A 20,850-nucleotide genomic window follows, 5' to 3' on the forward strand; every position below is an offset into this window, starting at 1 on the left:
TTACTTACTTACGCTACGCTAATTTGCCTTTTACGCATAATGCATAGACAAGACTGGTTATTTTCTGGCGTTGTAGTTTTGTAAATAATGTTGGAAATGGAAAAGAGAGCACTTAGTTTTAGACACAGTAAAATGATATGCTATCATAGGTTCCAAGCCTTGTCTACCAAGCACGCATTGGAAACAATGCACACAAACACATCTCAACAATTGATTCCGATATGTGTTGAATTTGTATGCCCGCTATTTCCAATGTACTGAAATGCTATTTCCCTTTTCATTTCCAACAGCATATTATAGTGATAATATAAGCTGGTGTCCTGTATGGAACGTATACAATTCGCATAGGTTATCCGTGAGCGTTATTATATTCATCGATGCGTGTGATTTAGGTACTTCGATGTGTTCATACACATTTTGTGTGTGAAAAGGAGTGCTAGTTTTGTGCTATCGTATGGAAATTAACCAATCAAAATCAAGCATTCTTCACTGGCATGCTAGAATCTTCGGTGCGACTACCTCAAATTTCAAACACTGAAGGTTTACATGTACCTCCTTCACTAATCTATCTGCCATTGAAGCTGATTAGGTGAACTTTTGTATACTGGTCTACTATGCTTCTCGTCAGAGGCGACTAACGGGATCGGGTGGTCAGGCTCGCTGACTTGGTTGATGCATGTCATTGATCCCAATTACGTGGGTCGATGCTCGTAATGTCAATCACTGGATTGTCTGGTCCAGACTTGATTATTTACAGACCGTCGTCATATAGCCGGAATATTGCTGAGTGCGGCGTTAAACAACAAACCAAACCTTAAGTCGAGTCGTCATTGTACGACACAAGCGTCTCATCGATGATTGTGTGACCCCAAGTGATTAGTGTGTGTGTGTGTGTGTGTGTGTGTGTGTGTGTGTGTGTGTGTGTGTGTGTGACTTAATTGTTTTATTGTACTTACTTACTTCACTACCTCAAATTTCAAACACTGAAGGTTTACATGTACCTCCTAATTATGAACGAAATGTAAGTGAGTGATTGAGTCGGGTTTTACACCGCTTTTAGCCTTATTCTAGCAATGTCACGGCGGCCGCGGGAGAGACCAGAAATTGGCTTCACACATTGCTCCCATGTAAGGAATCGAGCCCGGGCATACAGTGTGACCAGCGTTGGTCCTCATTAACCAGTAGTAGAACGCTAAAGAATTACCCGCATTAATAAAAAACTCATTTTAAAGATTGTTCAGGCGTTGTTATTCTGTTAACGGACCAAAAATTTGATATGGATCTCAGAGTTAAGGGACAGTATCTATATTTTTTAGTCATTCCTTCAAATCAAGCAATTCTCTCTGTGACCCTCCACCTCCCCCACACGTGCCGAATATCCTTAAGGAAGTTTGGGAGTTCTCCGCCAAGTCAACACGCCAAGTCGATCAGGACTTCGAGAGGTATTGCATTTATTCATCAGAAAGAGAAAAATATATCCGTTCGCAACTTTATTATTAAAAGTACAAAGTACAAGACTGTACCACCATCAAGAAAGACCAGTATTTGTTCTCAGGTGTTTAGTCAAATTAGGGGATGCTTGATACAGTTTCCGTCGTAGTAAACATCATCAACGCCGGCGAAATGAAAAAAGTTCTCCACCATTCATAAAGTCCATCATCATCCAGGGTTCAAAGAAGTTGTTGGAACGCTGGTAAAATGGCCGCGGTGGAGGAGGGGCCAGAGGTTGAGGCGTGCCTCGTTGACCTTGAACGTCTGTAACAATCAATGAATGTCCTTAAATGTTATGCAGTCCCGTTAATGCAAACCAGTAGAGTGAGTGAGTGAGTTGGATTTAACGCCGCTTTTAACAGTATTCGAGTTATATCAAGGCGTGTCAGCTTAATGTGGGAGGAAAGCCTGAAGTGATGCAGGTCTCAGACGTTTACCACTTCGGTGAAACCCACGAGCACGGGTATGGTGCTGACAAACCTAGAAACATAATTGGGGCGAATCGGGATTCGAACCCACAATCACAGGTTTCTGGCGTGCCCTTGGACGCAACACTGCACAACCAATCGCGGCGCCTTAGACGACTGGGCCACCCGTGTCCCCGCAAGCTGGTAGAAGATGGTATCAATTGGGTTCCACACAGTCGAGGTATGGTACGACCCAATCATTCTAGCCGCTCTTGAGATACAGTTGAGATGAGATGAAATGGGGTTTAACATCGCGTTCAAGATATTGCACTGATATAGCGACGTGGATACTCGTGTGTGTGGCTGCTTATACATGTACCAGTCCTGACTTAAGTCTGTTTCATATGCTTTCCTACTGATATCCAATGTTAAGGTTAGACATGGACGCCCCATTCAGACACAGTATACTGACTCCGAGCCTATTTATTTTATCCTTTATCCCCTTGATGCCGAGCGGGAGGCAGGATAACAACAAATACCATCTTTTAAAGACTTTTGGTATCATCCGGTCTGTGATCGAACCAATGACCTTCCGCTCTCCGGGCAGACGCTCTATCCACTAGACCCCTGAGGTGGTTCTTACGTTACAATTAGGGACCTTTACCGTCCCCTAATCCTCACGGTGTTACCGAATATAAGCATCACATAAGGACAGCAAGTATACACTTGAACGTTTGATTTGACAAAATAATTATACCCGTAACAAATACACCAACATCGAATAGCCATATCTTGTTTGTTTAATTTTCGCCACCATCAAACATTGGTTTATACTTTCCTTTGATCGGCAGTTTAAAATATTTACAAAAATGAACACACGAGGGTAGTATATCCAAATCGTCTAATGTAATTCTGAAAATAGTTGATGTTTACGACATAATGTTTGCTCAACGAATGACTTAAGAGCCGCGTATAAATATAACGAGTGAAACGCCCAATTTATCATATAGTGCAAAATAATTTGTGGCCATGTCTGTGAACAGAAACAATTTGACATCAGAAAGCATATATCTGAACTTATTGTGATTTTTATCGAGCAAGGAGACATAACATCAATGTATGGAGCTTTAAAGGATTTCTGCTGGTTGAATATTTGCATATTTATAGGATTGTGATTCAGTATTATTGGATTTGGTCATTGCATGGATAACACCGTCCAATACAGGTTAAAGTCAACTAGCGTGTATCTGTACGCGGAGAACAAGTATGTGTATTTCCGTGTGACGGAAATAAAAATTTAACAAGGCACAGCAGATTGACTTTAAGGCTTCATAATTATAAAAAGCAAACATACATCTGGTACACTGAATACAACAACACTTAATTGCTAGAATATATAGAAAATCGTATAGTAAATACCAATAGTGGTAAATCTAAAGCGCAAAACCTCAATCTTTTGACTGTAATGAAATTGCCATGTTGTTGTTCTATTTTCCCAGAGTGTAGTATGCCTCTCATTTCCACGTTATTATGACCATCTTTCTATGCAGAGCATATCCACTTTATATGAAATGATAAACGTCGCTGATAAGATAGCCGGGATCAGTTTCAAAAATCTGTCGTCCTTTCCAGAAGAATGTGTTTATCATATGTTCCAAAGAGCATTCGCATTTAAACGGTCTCAGATTTATGTTGTTACATATAATTGTTCATCCTCATATAATTGTTCGGTATTCAACTAACATCGAGGATGTCGGGGAAGTGATAAACGATTCGCCACACTTGCGTTTAAAGAGGCTAACTTCCTAGGCTGCACATGCAAATTCATGCTGTCGTGTGCAATTTTTGAAATTCCTCTGAGTTTTTTTGCGTGCCCCAGTACCTTTACAACTGAAGCCGTTATTCTTATAATCAGTATCAATGCTTGTCATCCGTTTTTGTTGTTGGCCATACCAAATAGGCATTTGAGGATTTTTTTGCCTCCAAATATATTATGACAATAGAAACAAACCTGTTGTCATGGCGAGTACGCACAGGCTGGTCATCAATAACAGCATAACTCTACCCATTGCGCCACCCGAGGTACTGCAAATATATGTACAAACATATCATATGACAATATACGATATTATGTTTAGACTGTTTGTTGTTTAATGCCGCACTCAGCAATGTTCCAGCTATACGGCGGCGGTCTGTGAATAATCGAGTCTGGACCAGACAATCCAGTGATTAATATCATGAGCATCCATCCAAGCAATGGGTATACGATGACATGCATCGATCAAGTCAGCGACCCTGAAAACCAGATCCCGTTAGTCGCCTCTTACGGCAAGCAAAGTCGCCATGGGTTGCTGAAGACCTATATACGAAATGATGTAATGAAATGAACTTTAATAGGATATACAACTTCATAGCCATAAAATAAACAGCCGCAACAGATTCCATTAGGGTAATAGGAGAAATAGTGTTCAAAATTATATGAATGAATCACTCAAAATTAGTGATGACACCAGGTGTTCGCGCAAACACCGAAACGAAATACAAATCGGAACCAGGATGATGTCCTACGTTTCACGAGGAAGTCCTCTAGTTTCAGCTGTTATGATATACAGAGATAAATGTCTTCATATAATGTCTATGAAGCGTTATGTATCAATACAATCAAGAAGTATTAATACTTGTATAGGTTATCAATACTGGTATCTCATTCGCCAAGAGCACAGTTAAAGTTACAAAATAGAAAGCTACAAACCAATATCATTGCAAACCTACATTGTTGATACCAGTTCGCGACTCCATATGACCAAGGTAAACAGTTTGTCCTTGAACTATTTTACGACAGACCAGGAATTTGAAACCGCTTTTTTCTTAACAAAATTCACATTCGTTTCACCGAACACATGAAAACGAATTCTTTTGATTTATCCACAAGAAAATATGTTGAAATATTCAGCAAATGGATACTATTCTATGTTTCTGTCAGCATTATCCCCGCTATTTTAAGATGGTTTGAGAAGAAATCGAGCCCGGTCCAAAGAAATCACGCTGCCAGGGCACGGTGACACAGAGAGACAGTTCACGCATTTTTATCCGATCATTTTTAGTCGGTCTCGTCATCATCCTTCACTGGGGCCCTGTCCAGCTCGAACATCCCGCGGGGGAAATCCTGTGACAGAGAGATATAGATCCGCGTAGTTTGTTGTGTCTAAAGATTCACATAGGTGCATCAAAAACTCACCTGGATCCTAATTATGGCTTCAAAAGAAGCCTGGATACCTAATAACAGAGGCCTCACTAAGGGCGACAATGGCTAGGAAACTGAATTTATGACATTTGACCTAACGGAAACCACGGGACCCTACATAAAAATGTCAGCATAATGTGTGTGCGTAATCATGGCATGGAATCAAGCTGTCATAAGGTTGGAGTCCACCTTCACAGCATTCGTGTCTCTTCATTTAAGGTTAAGGGGGCACGGGTCACCCAGTCGCTGTCCGCAGTTGCGTCATCTGGGCGTGCCAGAAACCTGTGACCATGGGTTCGAGCCCCATTTCGCCCTGACTATGTTTCTAGACATATAACATCATACCCCTGTTCGTGGGGTTCCAACACAGGCCCCCCTCACTTATTAAATGTTACCACATAATACTTGGGTATTGTTTAGTTAAAAGTTTGGGAACGTGCTGTCATAATATCATTAGTTACAATAGTTCATTTGTACCATATGTTTATTATAACATTTGCTTATACATCGAGGTAATCACTATTTACATTAAAACTTTAAAAGACAGGATTTCCCAAAGTGGTAAACGACTTATCTCCCACGTCAAGCTGACACGTTATAGGTAACTGAAGGTCCGGGTTATAATAGGTCTCCAGCAACCCTGCTTGCCGTAAAAGGTGACTTTGCTTGTCTTAAGAGGCGACTGACGGGGTCGGGTGGTCAGGCTCGCTGACTTGGTTGATACATGTTATCGTATCCCAGTTGCGTGGATCGATGCTCATGATGTCAATCACTGGATTGTCTGGTCCAGACTCGATTATTTACAGACCGCCGTCATATCGCTGGAATATTGCTGAGTGCGGCGTGATACATCAACAAACACACAAATATATAACTGAAATACTGAAGTGGCAAAAATACAAAGTACTCATTCCCTATTAAAGAATGGGTACAATTAGTCACGTTCTGTTTTCGTTCCTTTGTGTTGCTGGAATACTTCCGGAAGCGGAGTAAAACCATACTCAGTCAGTCAGTACCAAACGACTGAATTTCAAGACGTGTGTCTTCGACCATGATGGTTAATGTAAAACCTACAAAAAGTACCAAATGACTCGACACTGCTACAGCTTTAGATACCCTCACAACACGGTACTCTGCAGACACTGCTTCAGCTTCAGATACCCTCACAACACGACACTCTGCAGACACTGCTACAGCTTTAGATACCCTCACAACACGACACTCTGCAGGCACTGCTACAGCTTCAGATACCCTCACAACACGACACTCTGCAGACACTGCTACAGCTTCAGATACCCTCACAACACGATACTCTGCAGACACTGCTACAGCCGCAGATACCCTCACAACACGATACTCTGCAGACACTGCTACAGCTTCAGATACCCTCACAACACGATACCCTGCAGACACTGCTACAGCTTCAGATACCCTCACAACACGATACTCTGCAGACACTGCTACAGCTTCAGATACCCTCTCAACACGATACTCTGCAGACACTGCTACAGCTTCAGATACCCTCACAACTCGATACTCGGCAGACATAATTTATAAGCACCACACCGTCCATGTCTTGATTACAATATGTGCAGTGATATCTGCACCCCTGGTAAATATAACGTGCTTGAAGTGTGCCATTCAACATGCCCACGCAGGTAATATAGTTGTCAAAACACGCAAACGCAATAATTTGTACCTCACAGGATGTGCAAGGCATGAATCGTGATATCATTGATTAACGCGAACTTGGCAGTATTCCTGCAACGTTGCTGCGAGGAAAGCTACCTAATCATAAAGTTCTAACTTATTCCGTCGTCCTGAGTGGTAGGATTGTTGGGACTATAGACCTCCTATTGTCAGTATTATGTATTCCAATATTGTCTGAGACCGCCACAAATGCCATGTCCCGCCATATCACCTTTCGATGGAGATTATGTCCTCTTATTGTAATAGGGAAATGGTAGGTCAGGTCTGTGACTTTGCTGATCGCGTATCACTGTGCCCAAATTGCCTGGATCGTTGCTCATACAGTCACTGGTTCGTCTGGTCTGGTCGATTATTTACAAGTTGACATGACATGGTTAGAATAGAGTGAGTGAGTGAGTTGGGTTTTACGCCGCTTTTAACAGTATTCCAGTTATAGCGCGGCGTGTCAGCTTAATGTGGGAGGAAAGCCCGAAGTGATGCAGGTCTCAGACGTTTACCACTTCGGTGAAACCCACGAGCACGGGTATGGTGCTGACAAACCTAGAAACATAATCTGGGCGAACTGGGATTCGAACCCACAATCATAGGTTTCTGGCATGCCCAAGGGACGCAACTCTGCACAGCGAATCGCGGCGCTTTAGACGACTGGGCCACCCGTGCCCCCGGTTAGAATAGAACTGACTGTGGCGTTAGAGAGCATTCACTCTCTCGCCCTGTGTTATTGTAAGAGTTTGGTTTGAACAGGGTTTCAACATTCAAAGTCTCAGTAAAGGTTTCAAAATGTTTCATGGTATAAATGTGGAGGACATTTCCAAATTTGACGAATCAGTGACAAAAATTATGTCCAATGCAATTCCCTATCGTAACTTGAATCATATGTACCATTTGTTTTTCTTTGAAAAACTGACTTGCCTTTGCATGTGTTTGTGACGGTGGCCATTGGTGGGGCAGGATACGCTCACTCTTTCTAGAACACCTGGTGTCATCACTGTCTGCTTTTCACAGATATTTCTTATGAATGTGGAAAGGGTTTTGTCGCTTCCATCAACTCACTAACAGAAGTACATATTCCCGAGGCAAGAGCGTTAACTGACTTTAAAAGTCCAGTTTCCAGCCTTGTCGAACAAGGCTGGAATTACTGGGCTCGATCGTAGCGCAACCAGTGGCTATTACCAGTTATGTCCCTTCCAAGCCTCTCCTATGGACCAATCAGAGTCCACCTCTTGCGTTTGCTTCACACAAAATGGTGGCGCCCGGTCAGTTCGATTTGATCGACTATCAAGATCTTTATTGTGATAAAACGTCTTACATCGCGAAATGCATCAAATCAAGTGAGCACCTTGATTAAAAACATACAAACATTTGGAAAATATCTGCTGACAACGAGTTGGCGGTGAACATTCTTTGCAAATCCTTCAATCGACCGAAATCTGTACGACAATGTACTGGGCTCGATCGGATTTCGATTTTGATTTGACTATGCATAGACTCGTTAGTCCAGCCAAAATGTAACTCCATAATACTAGCCTAGTTAGGCAAGGGTGGTAACTGGACTTTTATAGTCAGTTAACTCTCTTGCCTCGGGAAGATGACAGAAGTACGGAGCTGTATAATTCTTGACTATGGTATATTAAATGTACTTCAAAACTAATAAGTAGTATACGGAATCTGGAACAGCGGTACATTTCCAATCTCTGTGCATAACGTCGCAACAGCGTATATATATATACGCATATATTTAGCCTTCCCAGCTATTACTATGCCAGTAAAAGAATATGTGAATCGTTCCGTCGCTTTATTACTTTGTATTTTTATCTTGCAATACTCATATACATATAGCTTAAAATAAATTGTTCTCTTAAATGTTTTTTATATGTGTCCGTGCAGGAATTGTTTCGTATACATACGAATTCTGGTCTCCAAGACACTTGTTGTTCCTATGACTGACGCGTTTTGATACTGACGGATTAAGTATAAGCGTTGAAGTTTTCAAGAGAATGAAAACACCAATATGGACACTTTTACAATTGCATATAACCCTTCTGTGTTGTCATGTGGTGTCAATGTTTACTGCATACGATGTCTGTGACAGCTTCCTGGCCTTGATGGGCAATGAGACTGATGGAGCACGGAAGTCGTAATCTTCTGGACAATGTTGCCGACAGGTATTCACTACTGACATAATTATCACGAGATGAGTAATTACAAAGGAGGCCTGCTAAGGGGGGTGATGCTATACCTACAAGTACATTTGCAGAATGCATACTGTATATATTCCTTTTGCTTAAATCTTCAATACCAGGTTGAAGTTGTACTCAAACAATGTAAAGAATCTGTACACATGTTATGAGTGAGTGAGTGAGTTTGGTTTTACGCCGCTTTTAGCAATATTCCAGCAATATCACGGCGGGACACATATTATTAAAAAAATGTTAATTCGCAACCTCAATCTAGATTTAAATATGTATTTAATTCAAAATCATGTTTTAAAATGTGATCCTAGTGTGTAACCTAGTTGTTAAAGCGATCACCTCATGCCGAAGACCAGGGTCCGATTCCCAATATGGATAAATGTGTGAAGCCCATTTCTGGTGTACCCCGCCTTGATATTGCTGGAATATTGCTAAAACGGCATAAAACCATACTCACTCACTCAATTGGTCTAGGTAATTTCTCAGAGAACGCTTAACATGTATAACTTTATTTCTGTTCACGACATTAAACTTTAACGTATTCAAATGAACTGCCATGCAAAGGAAAGTGTATACTTATGTTTGATAGTGGCTAAATATGAAACAGACAAGAAATAGCGATTCGATGGTGATGTATTTAATACGGGTATAAGAGTTTTGTACGGACCGTACGTTTGCAATGTTTCAGCGAGTGTTTTCAGCCTGGTAACGTTTTGATAACGTTTCTAATTTTTCGGTCAAATACAATTTTCCAGCCCATGCTTTCTTTGGCCTGAGAAATTTATTTTCTCGTTATTTTAGAATGAGAAAACTGGAGTTTCGTTATTTTAGGATGAGAAAATGAACCTTATAAGATGCGTTTAGTTTCTTATGAGAAAACTTTAGATGCGTTGTTTCTTCATAATGAGTACTGTGTAGAACGTAAATGCAGTCTGAGCTTATCAACAATTACCTGTCTGTATTCCTGGAGCATATGTCCCCACCCCTCGTGACCCTTGCATTCACAAACAACTGACAGCTTATTAATGACGTCATACGACTTGACACTAGTGCGACCAACCCTAGGAGAGATAGTCCCGAATTCTGCTGCCCCGGACAATATCAACGGATATTCGCTGGGGTAAACGAATAAAGTAAGTAGTTTCATTAATCAATTGCTCTTTTGAAGATGTATTGATATGTGAGCCGAGTTTGGCATGAGGTAAAACTGACAGTTATAAAGGATTGTGTGTTAGCGTGGAAAAAATATTTAATACTGAGTTAGCAGCTTGGGTTTAACGCTGTTTTGAATAGATGTTCCGGTTGAGTGCGTTAGTGTGGTTTTACAACGCTTTTAGCAATATTATAGATATTTCACCAGAAATAAGTTTCACACATTGTATCCATGTAGGGAATCGAACCAAGGCGAACACTTTAACTACTAGGCTACCTCAACTGCCCCTTTGCAGTTAGTGTGTAAACATAATGAGTGAAAACATGTGAATGAATAAGGTTGGGTTTAACGCCGCTTTTAACAGTATTCCAGTTATATCGCGGCATGTCAGGTTAATGTGGGAGGAAAGCCTGAAGTGATGCAGGTCACGGACGTTTAACACTTCGGTGAAACCCACGAGCACGGGTATGGTGCTGACAAACCTAAAAACATAATCGGGGCGAACCGGGATTCGAACCCACAATCGTAGGTTTCTGGCGTTCCCAGGGACGCAACTCTGCACAGCCTTAGACGACTGGGCCACTCGTCTACTTACTCTTCATCCTCATCAAATATTTTGCTACAAGTCACTGACAACAGTCAGATGCTTTGCCGTCATCGGTTTATCAAGAAGTACGACAGGCTACCACTGCAAGAAATGCATACTTTTACTTACATGTAAATGATTGTAAATCAAGTATTACAAGGCAAAACAAGTGAGAATATTTACAAGCATATACTAGTATACATTTACAAGCCAAAACACGCACTTACATACAGGAAATGCTAGGCCAACGGGGTCTGCATAAATTAAAATTTTAGGAAACCTACAGAAATTGTTCTTTAGAGTTCATATGAATGTGAACCATACTGTATTCCAACAACTGCATCTTTAAGACTTATGACAACACTAAATGCATAGGTTATTAATGCGAAATGTGTCAAAAGGGCTGACTTTTACGAGAGCCTAATGGTGCCACTTTGGTAGCAAATATATTTATTTTTAAATCGTAATTTCTCGTTATTTCAATTATTTGTTTATTTCTCGAAATGTCGAGTTTTTATTCTCGTAATTTCGATTATTTTCTCGTTATTTCAAGTTTATCATTTACTCGTTGCTTTGATTATTTTCTCGTAGAGGTTTTGACGAAGTGTTTTTTTTAAATATTTGAATATGAAAAAGCCTCCAGCCAAAACTGATGTTCATATATGTACATACGAATAGTGCAAACATGAAGTGAATATTTCATCTTGGGTCACTTGCTCGTAGTTAGATTTTCATTTGAAGTTCTAAAAGCAAGCCCTTTTCACTCATCTTATCCATATTTAAAGTATTTGACCATATTGTAAGTCCAAAACTCACAGGTGTGAGAAAGAAACAAAGCTAGTTGTCACTCATTTGAACAACCATCGTCATTTTCAAACCAATATCTAAAAACTTTTAGCAACTATAATTTGCCATTTCAAGAGGGACAAAAAGGCCTCATGTATACCTCTTTCTTTCTTTGTAAATTTATGTACACTCACGTACATGTGTAAATTTGTAAACGCGTTTTATTCCAGAGTTTTATGTTTTACTTACAGATGATTCCTGTTATGCGAGCGTGGGTGTTCACCCTGGCATGTGTCCTTGTCTCTGTCTGTGCACAAATCTATCCAGGTAACAACGGAGTGAGTGAGTGAACTGGGTTTTACGCCGCTTTAAACAGTATTTCAGTTAAATTCCGGCGTTTTACGTTTTCCATTTTGGTGAAACATAAAGGTACAGCGAATACTGGAATGGCTAAGAGACGCAACTCTGCACTCCCTTATCTACGGAGTGAAGTCTGTTGTCTGGTGGTATAAGACACATTCCAGGTACACAGTGTGTTGCGTGTATACACAGCAGGCCAGCCGACTCATCCAAGCGTAGGATTGCGGGTTTGCTTACCTTTCGACACACCGAACATAGTCTAGGCAGATTTGATATGGGGGACCTCGCTTGGTTGACACCGTCAACCACATCCTCATTTAAGGAAACCGTGGAATGCTTTGTTCTCATCTTGACATGCTTCACAACAGGATCATCAGACAAATAACTGTGTGCAAAAGTGCGCATTACAATTCTATCATGAAGAGCCTCCACCCTGAATTTATTGTTTCGTCCAATCAACCAGAATTCAAAAGAACGGATACAGTATAAGTATTTGTGACTTCGACTTTATTACGAGCGTTAAGCTTCGAACTCCAGATTATTTTCTTCTTCTTCTTCTTCTCCTTCTTCTTCTCCTCCTCCTCCTTCTTCTTCTCCTCCTCCTCCTTCTTCTCCTCCTCCTTCTTCTCCTCCTCCTCCTTCTTCTTCTTCTTCTTCTCCTCCTCCTCCTCCTCCTTCTTCTTCTCCTTCTTCTTATCGACATTACAATGTGATTTATATTATACTTTGACCTTTCCACCTTTTCTGTCAACAGGTCCACCACCAGGAGCGTTGCGAGGTGAGACATCAGGATATTTACCATTCTTCTTCTTCTTCTTCTTCGTCTTCTTCTTCTTCTTCTGCTTCTTCTTCTTCATATCGACATAACAATGTGATTTATTTTATACTTTGACCTATCCACCTTTTCTGTCAACAGGTCCACCACCAGGTGCTTTGCGAGGTGAGACATCAGGATGTTTACCATGCGTGCAGATCCGGGGTAGAATAGGTCTTCAGCAACCCATTCTTGCTATAACAGGCGACTATGCGTGTCGTGAGAGGCGACTAACGGGATCGGGTGGTCAGGCTCGCTGACTTGGTTGATGCATGTCATCGTATCCCAATCACGTGGATCGATGCTCATGGTGTCAATCACTGGATCGTCTGGTCCAGACTCGATTATTTACAGACCGCCGTCATATAGCTGGAATATTGCTAAGTGCTGCGTTTAACAACAAACCAACCAACCATCATTACTTTCCATTTTCTTTCAAAGTTAACAAACACGAAGGGTACCTTTGTCCACGCTTTGTCACCAGTATATGGCGACAATGCTGCTATCCTAGTCACTAACACACCTTCACCAATTAGAAGTGTTCCGAACAACATTTTTGTCATCATGATTAATAATATAACAGACAATTAAACTTAAAGGCTCCTCTTTAAATTAAAATTATTAAGGAATATATGTCTATTTTACTCAAACTCTGTTCAACATATAAGTATGTCTACAGTACATATATTATTGCTGAAACAATTTGGGGGACACGGGTAGCCCAGTCGTCCAAGGCGCCGCGATTCGCTGTGCAGAGTTGCGTCCCTTGGGCACGCCAGAAACCTATGATTGTGGGTTCGAATCCCGGTCCGCCCCAATTATGTTTCTAGGCTTGTCAGCACCATACCCGTGCTCGTGGGTTTCACCGAAGTGGTAAACGTCTGAGACCTGCATCACTTCGGGCTTTCCTCCCACATCAAGCTGACACGCGTGATATAACTGGAATAATGTTTAAAGCGGGTTTAACCCAACTTACTCACTCACTCACTCACTCACTCACTCACTCACTCACTCACTCACTCACTCACTCATTCAAACAATTTGTTTATAAAATCGTATTGTTACCCATAGATATGCTTGTAAGGTGCTAAATCAGTTGTTTATGTCAAGGTCCTTTCCATCCCCCCCGGGCTGGTTTGATCAACCGGCCGCCTGTCCCCAATCCGGCCGGCATGCAGTTTATGCGGAAGATGGCTGTCTCCCAGGCAGTGCTATCAAGTGACTACACCAAGAGAATGGCAGCTATCGACGCCATTCAGAACGTTCCTTGTGTAGGTCGAAGCCCAGTATTGAAGTACCTTCTTATGGACTCCTTGGACATGAAGCCACTGCGTAAGCCACTCATCATTTTTAACCTCCTAGATTTATGGAATAAAGACATTTATTTAAGCCTTATGATTCAATGAAACATTATCAAAGTCTAATCGTACTGGTAATGGTTGTATTTGACTACGATATGTAAGTCAAAATGGATGAGCTTTTACGCAGAGTTGCGTCCCTTGGGCACGCCAGAAACCTATGATTGTGGGTTCGAATCCCGGTTCACCCCGATAATGTTTCTAGGTTTGTCAGCACCATACCCATGCTCGTGGGTTTCACCGAAGTGGTAAACGTCCGAGACCATATAGTGAAACCTCTTAAATCCGGAAGGTACCGTAGCCAGTTTAATCCACCGGATTATCGATGAATTGGTTAATAGTTATGTCCCTTTTCTTTAATTTGACCAAGCTTCTTCCCAGCGCGTGACACCTTCGTTACACTCTCGGTAACATCGCTGCCAACACTCCGGCGCAGTTGGTGACTTAGCATAACAACACTGCCACAGGCTAATTTGTATATCACGTGGTCGGACTTTTCTCTTTTTTGTAAACAAACGCAGTTTTTCGGAAATCAGAATAGAACGGACCAATGCAAGTATTTTGGGCGCTTTACATGTTGTTTTTCATAAGTATATATATATATGCTACTACAACTGCGACAGTGAGTTGCATGACAATACATAATTACGCATCAAAGTGACCGTATCGCTAGCTCTCCGTTGGGCTTCGATGACAGCACGTGGAGCCGTACAACCAATGTAAACATAGGATAAAAACGCAGATGGAAATAGCTTTTCACGATTTAGGATATTTACTGAATGAAAGTTAACCATTCTATGACATATGTTTAACTAGATATGTAGTCTTGTCAAAACAGATGAACAACATATGCAATATCTTGAATGGACTGTGGAAGATTTAACGAAACGTCACATGGCGCTGGCCTAGGGCAGAGGTACTATGCTGGTCGCATTGAACTCTGGGTAGGAGAGTGATCGCTGCCATCAGTGCGGAAGCGGCCATTACAAGAATCTTGATGTTTGCTCTCTTACCGCAACTGTAGTCACGGTTATATGTTTGTTTATGTCTCTGGGAATTCCATCATAGTGCATATGGAAACAGTTTCCGACTGACCAGATTTTCGAGACGGATTTACGCTTTTTGTTTGTTTTATCAGATTGGTTCGACAGTTGAAAATGAACTAGAAATTCAAATTGACAAAGAAAGAAAATAGTTTAGCAGGGGTAAGAATATTCGGCGTCACGGCAATCATCACTTGTTTACAAACATAACCGTCAATCGGTTGCGAGTTACCCTCAACCTAGCTAGGGTAAGGCTGGGTGCTCCGGGGCACCGAGACAATAACCACTACCACTATGTGCTGACCTGGCACATAGTGTGTTTTGTATGTATATATCTACATGTATAAAGTATAATTGTCATCGTCATCGTCTCCAGGTTGTCGCTTCCTATCGAGAACCCTACGCCGACCCCCTTCATATACGAATATGCAAATTATTCATTAGCAACGTCACGTGTGTCTGCAACGCACGTGCTACAGCACGTAGTTAATACCACGGCAGAGCATGGTTCAAACAACCACAGCCATGTATCATCATTCTTCCAGTATTAAGACACATTATATCCTTTAGGAGTGAGTGAGTATGGTTTTACGCCGCTTTTAGCAATAGTCAAGCAATATCGCGGCGGGGGACACCAGAAATGGGCTTCACACATTGTACCCATGTCGGGAATCGAACCCGGGTCTTCGGCGTGACGAGTGAACGCTTTAACCACAAGGCTACCCAACCTTGTAGCCGACACCGACACATCACAGCCTCTAAATACTCACAGACGTATGATATCCTTCTTTAAATACTCAGACACATACTAACCGTTTTTAGTCCTCACAGACACATAATAACCTTCTTTAAGTACTTACAGACGCATACTATCGTTTGTGTACCCGCAGAGAAACAATATCCTTCTCTGTGTACCCACAGAGAAACACATCCTTCGCATAATATCCTTCTTCATGAATCTTTTCATTTTTTGTCAGCGATACCTGGATCACCTCTAACTCAAATGAACCCTGCGACACGATTATTGATCCTCTCGGACCAGGGTAGGAGGCTGGAGGCTGGGAAACTCCTCCAAAGCCGCTGTGTGCAGACTAATGAACGCCTTGGAGCTCTGGTGTCCGACATAGCTGACATTCCGCTTGCAGCAAGCGCTCTCGTCGGCAAATAGAAGTAACTGAAACTACTCGGAGGCAATGACAACGGTATACATCATTCATTTTACGGATGACGCGTGGTCGAAAGATATATGTCAGTGGGGTTTGCAACACAAAATGGATGAATCGGAATTATTTAAAGCTAAGCAAATTAATAATGTTCAGTTTAAAATGATCACATCATAAAGTCCGTGTTGTTCTTGTGTACTGGCTTATACTCACCAAATAAAGGGTTAATTTATACAGTATGTGTGTCTTGTATTGTTCCTTGCCTCTAATCAAGCTGCATCAAGCACGTCGTCATCGAAAATGTGTGGCCAACACAGGCCAACATCTTCTAAAACAATGTATCTCAGTTTGCTACTATCAATGATGTCTCACAAGTTATAATCCACTAGTTTTCAAACTGCTTTGTCCATTGTCGGTGTCTTCTGTTCATACCCTTTCTTCAGAAACCCAGGCGGTCGGGTAGCCTAGTGGTTAAAGCGTTCGCTCGTCACGCCGAAGACCCGGGTTCGATTCCCGACATGGGTAAATGCGTGGAGCCCATTTCTGGTGTCCCCCGCCTTGATATTGCTGAAATATTGCTAATAGCGGCGTAAAACCATACTCACCCACTCACTCTTCAGAAATCACCGGAACTGTTACAGTTATGAGACAAACGCATTCCCTAAATCGACTTGGTAGGAAACAAGCCTCGACTGAATAATACAAAGTGTTATGCAACAGCTACGACCAGAAAAAAATACTTCCCGTAAGAACTGTATTCGGAAGCAAATCGGGGTCTTCATACTTGCCCAACACCTATTTTGTCGTATATTTGGGGCAGGGACAAATAACAACGAAAACAAAAGATGGCGTGGATCGATGCTCATGATATCAGTCACTGGTTTGTCTGGCCCAGAATCGATTATTTACAGACCGCCGTCATATATTAAAACAAACAAATAACATCTTATTATGTAACAAGTCATACCGGCCATTGCTATCCGTCAATTTCACAAGTCAAGTTTTCGTTTTAAAACACCTGTTGCGCTGCAAGCAATTGTCGATACGATTGCAGTAAATGTATTTTTGCTCTCACTACAATTAACAAAGAGCACTTTGAAGGGTTTTCTGGTAAAATATAAACCCTTCGACATAATGTAACATGTAAGGCTATGAGTGAGTGAGTGAGTTAGGTTTAACGCCGCTTTTAACATTATTCCAGTTATATCACGGCGTGTCAGCTTGATGTGGGAGGAAAGCCCAAACTGATGCAGGTCTCGGACGTTTACCACTTCGGTGAAACCCACGAGCACGGGTATGGCGCTGACAAACCTAGAAACATAATTGGGGCGAACCGGGATTCGAACCCACAATCATAGGTTTCAGGCGTGCCCAAGGGACGCAACTCTGCACAGCGAATCGCGGCGCCTTAGACGACTGGGCCACCCTTGCCCCTGTAAGGCTATGATCTTCATGGTAAATGATAGAGAAGTTATCTTACTTATATATCAGATCACAGTCTGCACAATCTGCAGATCACAGCTGACTCTCTGCATTGGAACTGTGTCTGACATGGAGGCGATCAACGTCTGTGTTCATTGTTAGTAGCCCAAACCATACACAGAATGGGCTCCATTTTTGTAAGTTCAAAATAAACTATGTACAGGCTCTGACGTTTGGCCATAGTTATGACGTCTCAAGGTTCTATAGAGATACCGGTTTCGGGTTCCGGGGAGTACAACGGTATCTGTATTTCGGGAAAAAGATAACGTACTCGACACTAGCGATTACCTGTCGTCGCCGACACCTCCTGCTGGTGTTCAATCCGCCAATATGAAGGATACCCAGTGTGTACCTGATTTTGTTTATATTCTACATCTTATAATACAACATAATATTTCAATTATATTATGAAATAAAATAATATAATATATATATTCTACGTCAGCTACATGGTCTCAAATCGGTTTGGTTGCTTGCCGTCCAAATGTCCTGGAGATATTTAAAGCTGCCAATCTTCTGTTAGTCCGTGAGATGTGTGTGTGTGTGTGTGTGTGTGTGTGTGTGTGTGTGTGTGGTCTAGAGGGTATACGGGACTCAGCAAACGGGACGCAAATAAAATCTTTTTGGTATTTGATTCAACATTTGTAAAAACTTTTCTAGTTCCTTCCTTTGTTTAAAACTAACCTGTAATACACACTGATGCAGTCACGTTGACTTTACAAGCAAGAATTTATATGCAGTAATAGCTGTACACTTCTTGAATACCATGTACCACAATTTAATTGCCATGACATGTATATAAATGCTGTACCTGCTGAGACGAATTTAGAAGGAAAGAAAAAAATGGAGTACGTAAAAATCTCATTGATGTATTTTATTTTTTCGATATTTTTCAGTAATTAAACTTCAGTTTGCATCCTTTTCTCTATGCTTTTGAGATGTGCGTTAAGTGAGGTCGTGAGGATATAATACACCTGCGAGGATTTGGTTGAAAATGTAAACAAGACAGCAAAACGTCCCAATGCAAGAAATACCAGAAAGAATAAAAAACACATTAATCAGTGTGCTTTATAGTGAAACAATAGCGTAATCGCGGTATATATCAACGAATTCGATGACAGCGGGTGAGAGAAAGACCACGTGCATCATGCAGACAACTGAAGTCAGTTACATGTAATATTGAACACCCTTTCATCACCGACCCCGAGTGTTTATGTCCGTCACCAATCCCGAGGGACAGGATTCATCAACAGTTTCCAGCACACTTTGTGAAACGGCCGTAAAATATCTCTTGAGGGCGTTAAAGCACTTGAGTGAGTGAGTATGGTTTTACGCCGCTTTTAGCAATATTCCAGCAATGTCACGGCGGGGGACACCAGAAATGGGCTTCACACATTGAACCCATGTCGGGAATCGAACTCGGTCTTCGACGTAGCGAGCGAACGATTTAACCACTAGGCTAACCCACCGCACCTACATGCACTTGAAAAAGAAATTCTGAAGAGCTTTGCCGTTAATCACGAGGATACAAACACCAAGGCTGCAAGTGCGATCCCACTGATTAATAAGTAACATTTGTCGCTTGATGATGTATCACGCCACACAGTCCCTGAAGTTAGCATTGTAATGTGTGTCATATGGATTGTGTTCAAATGCCAAATAGGGAGTTTTACGCCGCCCTTTAGCAATATTCCAACAATATCACGACGGGGGACACCGGAAAATGGGCTTCCTACGTTGAACACATGTGGGGAATCGAAACCGGGTCTTCGGCGTGACGAGCCAATGCTTTAACCACTAGGCTACTCCACCACCCCTTAATGCAAAAATATCTCTGGGAGAGAGGAACTTTCTATAGAATATCGCCGGGTCTCTGGACTTTCTACAGATTATCCATGTGACAGAGGGAAAATCACAATTCATACACATTCGTATCCAAACTTTTATCTACAAAATGTCCATCTATTTACCATTGACACACTCGGTGTCCAGCGTATCTCTGCTCATCAGGATCAAACATATTCCTATATGTTGGACACCAGTAGTTGGAGCACATATTAAGGGCAGCAGTTATCTTATAGTTAGAGCACATATCAAGGGCAGGAGGTTTTCTATAGTTAGAGCACATATTAAGGGCAGGAGGTTTCATATAGTTAGAGCACATATTAAGCGCAGGAGGTTTTCTGTAGTTAGAGCACATATTAAGAGCAGGAGGTTTTTTTTATAGTTAGAGCACATATTAGGGGCAGCAGTTGTCTTATAGCTAGAGCACATATTATGGGCAGGAGGTTTTCCACAGTTAGGGCACATATTTAGGGCAGGAGGTTTTCTATAGTTAGAGCACATATTAGGGGCAGCAGTTATCCTATAGTTGGAGCACATATTATGGGCAGGAGGTTTTCCACAGTTAGGGCACATATTTAGGGCAGGAGGTTTTCTGTAGTTAGAGCACATATTAAACGCAAGAGGTTTTCTATAGTTAGAGCACATATTAAGGGCAGGAGGTTTTCCATAAGTGGCCCTTGCCACTCACACAATACCCACCCAATATCCACCCATGCATCACTCGCTTACTCCACCCACTCACTCACTCACTCACTCGCCCGACCCACCCGTGAAGATCTTCAGCAACCCATGCTTGTCGTAAAGGGACGACTAATGGGATTTATTGAGTCAATACTGGATTGTCTGGTCCAGACTCGATTGTTTACATACCGTCGTCATGTATCTGGGATATTGCAGAGTCCGGCGTTAACAATAAGCAAAAATAACCACTCACTCACTCACCAACCCGTCACTTACTAGTGATGTGAGGTGAAATTGCGTTTAACGTCGCGTCCAAGATTATTGCACTTATATAGCGACGTGCATGCACGTGTGTCGGTGGCTGCTTGTACTAGTCCGGACTGATACCGAGTTATAGTGCTAGCTCACTGAGATACCATGCCGCAGTTTAACATGAAAAGCCCACTCAGACACAGTATACTGACTCCAAGCCGACCAGTAATTGTTTTAGCCCCTTAATACCGAGCGCCAGACAGGGTAACAACAAGTACCATCT

The 20,850-nt window shown here is 41.8% G+C and overlaps 1 protein-coding gene and 1 long non-coding RNA gene across 2 annotated transcripts; one reads left to right on the forward strand and one right to left on the reverse strand.

Annotated features, from left to right (window-relative positions):
• Window positions 1–1,477: 1,477 nt before the first annotated feature.
• LOC124131136 lies at window positions 1,478–5,243 on the reverse strand. Its single transcript, XR_006860609.2, has 3 exons — window positions 5,137–5,243; window positions 3,910–3,983; window positions 1,478–1,755 (listed from the first exon to the last, which is right to left on the reverse strand). It is a non-coding gene; the product is annotated as an uncharacterized LOC124131136 (long non-coding RNA).
• Window positions 5,244–10,071: 4,828 nt separating this feature from the next.
• On the forward strand, window positions 10,072–16,546 carry LOC124131137 (uncharacterized protein 3-like). Its single transcript, XM_046494230.2, has 6 exons — window positions 10,072–10,177; window positions 11,821–11,896; window positions 12,684–12,707; window positions 12,846–12,869; window positions 13,854–14,075; window positions 16,122–16,546. The coding sequence occupies exons 2-6, from the start codon at window positions 11,821–11,823 to the stop codon at window positions 16,310–16,312; spliced, it is 537 nt and encodes a 178-aa protein (XP_046350186.1). The 5' UTR covers window positions 10,072–10,177; the 3' UTR covers window positions 16,313–16,546.
• Window positions 16,547–20,850: the final 4,304 nt, after the last annotated feature.

The sequence above is a fragment of the Haliotis rufescens genome, unplaced genomic scaffold (genome assembly GCF_023055435.1).
Source record: "Haliotis rufescens isolate VD_foot unplaced genomic scaffold, xgHalRufe1.0.p SCAF_10, whole genome shotgun sequence".
NCBI lineage: Eukaryota > Metazoa > Mollusca > Gastropoda > Lepetellida > Haliotidae > Haliotis > Haliotis rufescens.

What these genes read in the sequence shown, in the direction of transcription:
- LOC124131137 (XM_046494230.2), top strand. Translation starts at nt 11,821, where the DNA reads ATGATTCCTGTTATGCGAGCGTGGGTGTTCACCCTGGCATGTGTCCTT. An exon ending in ACCACCAGGAGCGTTGCGAG is followed by an intron (nt 12,708 to 12,845) that starts GTGAGACATCAG and finishes TTCTGTCAACAG; the next exon opens with GTCCACCACCAGGTGCTTTG. An exon ending in ACCACCAGGTGCTTTGCGAG is followed by an intron (nt 12,870 to 13,853) that starts GTGAGACATCAG and finishes GTTTATGTCAAG; the next exon opens with GTCCTTTCCATCCCCCCCGG.